This window comes from Misgurnus anguillicaudatus, chromosome 25 (assembly GCF_027580225.2).
Source record: "Misgurnus anguillicaudatus chromosome 25, ASM2758022v2, whole genome shotgun sequence".
NCBI classification, from domain to species: Eukaryota; Metazoa; Chordata; class Actinopteri; order Cypriniformes; family Cobitidae; genus Misgurnus; species Misgurnus anguillicaudatus.
Genome location: NC_073361.2, coordinates 32,242,563 through 32,251,779, shown reverse-complemented (window position 1 = coordinate 32,251,779; position 9,217 = coordinate 32,242,563). Strand labels below are relative to the sequence as shown.

Genomic DNA, 9,217 nt, shown 5'->3' with positions numbered 1-9,217 from the left:
GTGGCTATTGTGCATTACTGTAGGTAAGTAATTTTCAAACTTTTCAAGAAACAACCATAAAAAACAAGATTACGCAACGCACCTCTCTCAGTGTTGGCGATAAGGATTGATTCATATATTCTCATTATTATCAAGCATTTATAAAATATTTATGCGCCCTACGTGGTTAATTATTTTAATAACATTTTCCTTAAATCATCTTGGCAAACCACTGTATGACAGTTGTCTACACTGTAAAAAGTCATTCTGCAGGCTTGTAGATTTGATGAAATTGAATATGTAAACTTTATTTAATAAAATTAATTTCATGTAGTTTGGTATTTTTTTTGTGTTAAAATTATTTAAAAATGACTGGAATAAAAACAACTTATTGTTTTTATGAAGGATTTAGCTATTCTTATTGTGTATCTGCGCATGTAGCGAATACTGAATAAATCCAACGTAATATTAATCAGCTGTTTTAAATCAAAAACCACTCCGGGTTGTATTGCAGGTCGTGAGCACTGAGCAGACGGACTTAGGAAATATTTCTGTTATTGTGCCAAAATTCAAAGTTTTGAAAGCATTTCAGTCGAGAATGTATGTTTTTTAAACAAGAATCTGCAGTAGGTTCATAAAGATATCGCCTATTTAAACATTTCCTTCGAGTTTTTGGCGATGGGAGCTCCAGATAATCAGCGGGCGCTCCGCGCGGAATATACGGGACAACGGCGCCTCACCTCGGCCAGTCTCGCTGAAAATCTCCGCTGGCTGTGACGTCAATATAGTGTTTAAACTGTGGATAAAATTTATTTCGGGTAAATTTAACGGCAATCTTTGGTCTTATAAGTCTATAAGCAGTGTTTCTTTGTATAATTTGTTTGTAATTTGTAAATATTAATTACAATAAGGATTAATATGAACTGGGTTTGGACGTAACTTCAGCTTTAGGACCCAGGAGGTCGCATATCTGGATGCATTCGTCGATTCGCATGCTGCGATTGGTGGTCCAGATGCAACTCATTTTGAGTGACAGAAAAACTGACCAATCATACTGTTCCTCTGAATGGGTGGGTTCTCTTATCACTTACTCTCATAGATGTAATATGTATCTATTATGACAAATTCTGCTCGCTCGCTCGCTTGGTTCGTGTTTTAAAGATAAATGTGACTTTACTGCGGTCTTTTTCGGTTTATTTAGTTTTGTGTTAATTATATCCACAAAGTATTCCAATAAATTGGTAATGTAAAACTATTCTCCGCTGTAAATTAATTGTGTGCTCAATTGCGACGCCCTGTGTTGAATTTTCCCGCGAGTACAGTATCATTACTGAGGGGAAATATAACATTATTCATTTAATTCCACAAAAGGTGAGTAAGATATTAAATGTATAAGTTGTCTTTTTAAAATGTTTAAGCTTTCTACATTATCTAAATTGAACATTTATTATTATTATTAATTTCGCGACCTATTATCTAAATTGTGTGTTCATGAAGGCCTGTACCGTACTGCAGCTTCCTGCAGGCAACGTGAAACATTGCTGAGGGAGAACTTTATTCACAACAAAAGGTGAGGAATGTTATTAAATAAATATATTGTACATATTATATTGTGTATATAGTGTATGTGTGTGCATATACACGTGAGTAACTTGGTTAACAAATAAATATGTGACATCCTATCGTGTGACAGAAAAAAATGTAGGGAAAAGATTTGCCCTAATTATAAATATTATATATCTTCTCAAACATTTTTTGATATTATTTGTAATTCCAATGAGAATTTATTTATTTTCGATATTACTGCACATTTCAAACACACCTAATAAGCCACAAACTCAGATGAACTCCATTGCACATATCTTCCAGTTTTCTTTAAAACATTTTAATATACAAGTTTAATGTGTGGATTATTTCAATATTCAAGCTGTATACATTTATAAAGGTTTTAAGACATATTTGCTGTTTAATGTTGCAGGATAAAGATGAAGAGGCGGGACTTGAGCAGCTTGTGATGGCTGTAATTGTAAAGAATGGATCTTCTAGGAGTGGAAGCCCAAAGGATGCTGGAATTGTTATCGAGGCCTTAAAGGTGTTCCCAGGGCAGGCTTTATCCTCACTGGATTGGATTGGATCTATGCATTGAATCTCCAGTATCCCAGGCATCTTTTCAGGTGTTTCAGAAACTTTTCTTGGAGCTGGATTCTTCAAAGTTTATGAACTGATTACAGTACAGTAAGTCTAAACTGCTGTCTGATTTTCTGGGTGTGAATCAATGTAACAGAACACAAACATGGAACCTTTCGTCGGGAAATGTGGACGGTTTTCTTTAAAGACTGTAAAATACTTTTTGAATTGTACACTGTTACAAATACACCATTAAAAATGAGATGCTTTCCTGTTCTTTTGACTGCAATAAAATAAGAATTGATTCATCTTTGTCTGTCATTCTGAAATCAGATATAATACTCATTACTAATAATAATATTAATGGATGATGTTAAATTAAAATAGTATAATTGAATAGTATTTATTGTATAGTGCTAGGTCTTTGTCCTGTATACCCAATATTTTGTTTAAATTTAAATTAATTTCTAGTTGCAAATTGCAGATTACCTTTTTGAATGGGTTACTATTAAAGAGTTTATGGAGTGATTCTAACTCAATTTTTATTTGTTGAATTTAATTAATGATATTGCTTGTAATCTGTTGCCACACTTTTATTGAGTAGATATGGCATAATATTTTTTATTGCATAGTGCTAGATCTTTGTCTAGTATACACAATATTTTTGTTTAAATTTTAATAAAATTTTTAATTGCAAATTGCAGTTTGGCTTTTTGAATATGTTAATATTAAGGAGTTTATAGAGTAAATCTAAATCAATTTTGATTTGTTGAATGTAATTAATGATATTGCTTGTAATCTGTTGCCACAATTTTATTGAGTAGATGGGGCATATTATTTTTTACAGTGTAGGTTAAATAAAAAAACAAACAGTGTATCTGTATCTTGAGGTTGTATTTATTTTTCATATGTTCATTTTGTTTCTCTGTTCTTAATATATCACTGACTGTTTACTTATTATTTAATTACTTGAGAACTTCTCATTTAATATTTTACACGCATTGGTATCGTAATTGGAGAGAAAAAATATCTATTTTTGTGCAAATTTCTAAAAATTACTGCCACGCAATTACTGCATCGCAAAAATCACAAAAATAAATCGCGAAATCCTGGAGGGACTGAAATAATTGTGTTTGAACAATCTGAATAGCTATATTTGTATGAATAAGGAAAGCCGCGTATACAGCGCATCTCTCTATCAGTACGGCGCAAAAGCCTGATAACTTTATACCTGATACATCATCTGCACAGCGCAACTGTCAGAACATGCTGTCTTTGCAAAATATATATAATAATATAATATCGTTCAGATGAAATTAAATTGTGTGCTTCTCAATATAGTGTCGGTATTTTGGTTTACCTGCTGATAACACCAAATCAGTAACAGAACAAGTATTGCATTATGAATTATCTCTATTATTTTGCTCTTCCTGCTTTCCCCCACGTGATAATTTCTGTCCAATGAATGAATGACCTTAATACACATGTGGTTTTGTTTACATATTTTGGTTCACTTGAAAAAAGGGCAGTGTGAATGCGAACCGCACCAAAAAATAAAAAAATAAAAAACATTTGGTCCGGACCAAAGCAAGTGAACTAGCGGACTTTCCTGGTGTGAATACACCCTTAGGTTGGCTTTTTGTTTAGAAAGAAGATCATCTGACAAACCCAATGATGTAAAAGTGTAGCTGACTAAATTTTTTACTTCCAGATCCATCATAATTTTCTTTAGGTTGACCTCTACTGTTGCTCCAGAGTCATTCAGTTGTGTTAGGAGGATTTTAATGACATCAGATTCTTCTTCTTTCTCTTTCAGCCATTGTTCAAGAGCATTTCTGTTGAATGGAGATTCCTCATGTTCACGTAGAAGATCAATCAGTGCTCGATCTTCTAGAAATTGACCACGAAGTTTTGGTAACAGAGAGCCGAGGTCCTTCATGAGATTCAGTTTGTACTTGTAACAGTTTTGCTTCATGTCATTGATTTTGTTACGAAACTCAAGAAAAGTCAAAGCAGCTGAATCTGTCAGAAGATCACTGCATTTCATCTCAGTTGTACTTAAACTCTCAATGACTGATTCAAGATCTGTGATTAGATTGATGCTGATGTCATGTTGAAACTTTACTGCTTTTGAATAAAGTTTGTCCAGAGGATAAAGCCAGACTCTTAAAGGAACAACAAGTTCTTTGTTTTCTCCCAGTAGATTGGGAAGATCCTCAAAAATCTTCACAGCTTCTTCAAATGTAGTCGGATTAGATGGCAGCTGAAAGTCACCATAAAATGTGCAGCTGAATTTTTGGAGCGCAGGCTTGTGTTCGTCATTCAGATCGAGCTTTGCACCTGCTGAAATACCTTTTAGATGTTTTAAGGCGACTTTGACTTCTCCATCTACTTTTTTTTTATCTTCATCTGCTGAAACTTCTCTGTCAAACACAAAGCAGGCATCTGCTCCATACAGCACTGCTGTCACTACATGTGTGGCTACATCATCATCATAATGAAGTAAATCTCCAGAAGTCAAGTGATTTATAGTCAGCTCTTTAAATTGACTGGTTGAGTGATAAAACAATGTCAATCTCTGTTGACTGAAGGACTTCTTGATGTCTTTGAGATATCTGGCAGCTCCACTTACATCAATGAGTCCTCCTAAAACACTCAGTTTCACACCACCATCAATATTCAATACTTTAGATTTTTCTGTAAGTGAATCTGAAGCTGTGACTGTAAAAACTATGTTAGTCTGAGAATGAACACAGATATTCTGATCCATCCGCTCTTTAGTGAGAAGTCTGTGTCCTGTAAAGAAAAATAATAACAACTGATTTACAGAAATTAATGATTTTTATTAATTGCTCAAATACTCTTGTATTTTTAAATCTTTTTTTTTGGGGGGGGGGGGGGTATTTATTTTAAGGTGTTCAAGGTATAATATCATATTTAAGATTAGTTTTTATTCTGTTACACTTTAACTTTCAGACAGTTTATTTTGGAAGAATGGTGGTAAATCAAAAATATGACATTTTTCAGCTAAATGTTATTCATGTTTCTAACTGAATTACATTAATACTGCCCAATAATATTATTTTATATTATATTTTAAAATAATACTGTAAATTTGTTAATCTGCTTTGGTACCCTTGAACCCCTATAATATTTGAATATTTGAGACTATTCAATAAGGTTTTTCTTATTCGCTTTCTTTACTTGTTTCCTAAACTCAGAGTAATGTAATGTTTTATTGTAGTGTAGTACCTGGTATAAATGCATCTTTTCTGCAGTCATACAGCATACCCAGCTGGAAGGGTCTCCCAAGAGCTGCTGTTTCAATCACATTCAATCCCACTGGATCCATACTAAACACCTATAGCAGTCACTCACATCACACATTCACAATAAAACAAAACATGTAAGAGTTTATGCCTCATAAATTAATTCTCATGAGATTTACTTGATTTGATATTATATATGATTTGCTTCCAGTATTTCCTTATTTTTATGTGCTTTGGATTACAGAATGTGCTAAAGGAAAAAGTGTTAATATGGGTAAAATAAGTTCCGTAGTCAACGCAATGTTTGTTTTGCCCAATTTGTCAAAACCTTGGCAAGAACCCAACCAACCCAGCCCTGTTTTTTCAGTGTCTCACAGCATTTGATGTACAATACTGTAGTTCACTGTTTTTTTAACGTCAAGATGTTTCATTCAGTTTCCATCTAATGATATTTAAAATAAAATAAAAATATTTATACAGATATATGTTGGATCATATACTGTACCTTAAATTAACCCATATATGTTTCCTGATTAGTTTTTCAGTACAACTGTACAAAACATAAAAACATAAGCTACTTCACTGAAGTTTGTAGAGTAATTCATCTGATGTTAGTCTACATTAGAGATGAGCTGAAGTCTTCTGCTTCTGACTTGATTATAAAAGTAAGACGAGGTTTAATTTAATTCCACTAAACACGGTTGTGATTTTCCTGTGATGTGGAGAGCAGCGTTTGCTTCCTGTAACTGTCAGACAATACTTTCCCTTCAACTAGAAACACAGTGATAAACATTACTCTGTATGGCGTGAGTTTAAGTTTGGTGTTGGATTACCTGTCTGTCCTGTTTTCATTTTATTTTAAGCCTGAGGTGAAAGGTATAGTGTGTTCTTTTTTGATGTTTTAATGTTTATTAACATCATCTTTTCCCTTACAATCTTCTGGATGTCAGATGTGTCATGAAGTCTCAGTATTCTCCTCATTTTTTTTCTTTCGCTCAGCTTTCAGGGACTTTTGTTAAAAAAAGGAGCGGATCTGAATCAAGATCAACCAGAAGCACAATTTGTATATTTTTAATGTATTTGGGTAACAGGTAATCATTTTCTGTCATGAGACTCAACTTCTGACAGCTTATCTTCACATTATCTTCATAATGATCATCTTTAGCTTATCTTCAGAAATCAAGTAACTTCTGATCGGTTCTTCAAAATGAGTGGTTAAGTAATAAAATAATGTCAATATCTGTTGACAGAAATACTTCATCGATGTCTCCTTTCATACACAAAAATAAACTTAAATTCAATCAGTGTAAACTTAATTATAACTAAGACCTTCAAATTTCAGATTCAGTTTACATAACATATCCTTCATCTAGCTATATGATATTTGCTTCATTTGACCATAAAGTGAATATTTCTTCAAAAACAGCTGGAGTATAAACTGTAGTAATTTACAATGGTGCACTTTAAGGTTTAATTTTAATATTTGAATAATACTGAATATTTGACCAATAGGAATAAACTTACAGCTGATAATAGTTGAAAGTTTAATATCACATTGTACACTTTTTCTTAGCAGTGCAAGAGAGTCTCAAGTTACTCTGATCTTGGACATACATAATCTATACATCATTCAAAGTTTCTAGTTTTTATTGTGTCCACTCAAATTCTCTCTTTGTGTAAACTGTATGAGAAGAAGAAGAGGTGCAGTCTTTCTCTTGTTACTTTATTACCTGAAACAAGCTGAGATCGCCACACCCTGTGCTATTCACAAGTAAAATAGTTTTGATGATCCATATGCATCATGACTCAGTCAATGCCTTAGTTTCTGCATTCAGTGCTGTGAAGGAGTGTCTGTTATATTTAAAATATTTATTATATTTATTGTAATTGTAAATATTTAGTATTGAGTTCGCATGTCTCACAACCAATTAGTCAGTTAAACAAAGACAGACAATAAGCAAATGCACAACTGAACATTTGTGACCCGTCACGAAAACCAGTGACACAAGTCGGCAGCACAAGTTTCGAGATAATGAGAAAGTTTTTTTTTTTAATTTGTGATTTTCATTTTTTTTGCAGAATCTGTTAGTTGAGATCACGAAGAAGCCTCTCCACGTTTGAAAAAGAAAAAGTCCTTAACCAATTAATTCTGAATGATCCTATCAAGGCTTCAAAATCCAAGGCTTTTAAACCACCATTTTATAATCTTTGACTAATTGGGCTCTTTTTAAGTAATGTGTTTTATTCCTCCATAAAAACTGAAATAAGACTGAGTTGACTTTCTTAATATTATTATTTGAAATGAACAGGGAGTGGCAGAGATATAATAGTTTTGACATACCTTCAGCTTTAGATAAAATAATTCTTCCAAATACTGTGAGATCTTTAATAAGCCAGTGACTAAGAGATTTTTTCATATCAGCGACACGTTTCTCAAAGTTGACCTCCTCAATTTTACGGACATCCTTAGATATTGTTAAACCCAGATATTTAACCTAATTTTGTACATTTATTGAGGCAATAGACTTCTCAGAACAGGAGTGAATAGGCAACAAGACACATGTTTTAATATTGAGAGACAAACCAGAGGCACAGTGGTGGTTCTAGGGAGGGGCCAGCAGGGGCCAGTGCCCCTGTGACAACAAGCTTGGACCCCCTTGTGGCCCCCCTAAATGTGGGGTGTGAAATGCGGGTTTTTTTACTACTCGGAAGTTGGTGTATTTTAGCACGGCTAATTCAGAGCATGTGAGCTGTGCGGAGCGGGAGCGGAGCGTTGAGCGGTGCGGTAATATTTCCATCAGAGCGCAGAGCGCATTTCCGAAAATTCTGCTTCGCTCGCTCAATACGCTCAGCACCGCTCGCTCACCCCAGAATGCCCTTTGGTAATTTGCTAGTTCGAGAATCTGTAAAAATGGCTAGCAATAAGTTATGGAGTTCAAATATTGTTTTAATGAAGTCGCCAGCCTGCATCTAGATGCAGTTTTAAAAATTAAAATAACTTTAATCTAACTGATCAACACAAATACAAATATATTTGTACATAATATAACTGATTGCTTACCAGCATTAAAACCACTTAAAATAAAAAACATTTATTTCTTAGTGTACAGCGGCCACTCCGTGGATGAGGAAGCTGTAGCCAAAAACGCCGGTGCCTTTAGGATTAACTGACTGAACACTTGACTTACCTGGACATTTAGATATTAAATTTTTTCATCAACAGTATCTGCATGGAACATTATAAACTTTGATGATAATCTGCCGACTCGACTGATTCAGCACGTCCTCTATTTTACAGAGAGTCCGCTTAATTAACAGCTTTTCGTTCGGTCCGCGTGAGCTAAACATTTTTGTTATGTAGTTTGTTCTTGTATAGGCTATATTTCTACATATTTTCGACCATGTAACATTTGGGATAAAATGTAAGTTGTTATACATAGCATTTAACCCTTACGAAAGGAAAATATATTTACCAATATATTACTTGAAATATATTGTAATATATTGCAATATATTATTTTACTTTCCATTTTCCAATATATTATACATTGGCAATACAAGGAATAATATATTGATGGTACATATATTCTATATATGTGTAATATATTGCAGTATATTGCAAAATATACAAATTATTGCCACTTTCAATATATTGTACATGGATATAATATATGTGTTTATATATTAAAAAATATATGCAATATTATATTTATAAATATTTGCAATATTGTATTTTGATTTATATGCGAAAATGTATTAACAATATATGTAGAGATATAGTTTCACATATATGTTTACTATATGGTAGAATATATTTCAAATATATGTACAACTATATGGAA

The 9,217-nt window shown here is 33.2% G+C and overlaps 1 protein-coding gene and 1 long non-coding RNA gene across 3 annotated transcripts; one reads left to right on the top strand and one right to left on the bottom strand.

Moving 5' to 3' along the window:
• Nucleotides 1-222: 222 nt before the first annotated feature.
• Nucleotides 223-2,414, top strand: LOC129414333 (uncharacterized). 2 transcript variants are annotated; one of them, XR_008634326.2, is made up of 3 exons: nt 970-1,350; nt 1,477-1,549; nt 1,958-2,414. It is a non-coding gene; the product is annotated as an uncharacterized lncRNA (long non-coding RNA). The 2 variants fall into 2 exon arrangements; XR_012368133.1 differs by having other exon boundaries at nt 223-1,549.
• Nucleotides 2,415-3,462: 1,048 nt separating this feature from the next.
• On the bottom strand, nt 3,463-5,479 carry LOC129425857 (verrucotoxin subunit beta-like). Its single transcript, XM_073863593.1, has 3 exons — nt 5,359-5,479; nt 3,690-4,902; nt 3,463-3,466 (listed from the first exon to the last, which is right to left on the bottom strand). Exons 1-3 carry the CDS (start codon nt 5,456-5,458, stop codon nt 3,463-3,465), a joined length of 1,317 nt encoding a protein of 438 aa, XP_073719694.1. The 5' UTR covers nt 5,459-5,479.
• Nucleotides 5,480-9,217: the final 3,738 nt, after the last annotated feature.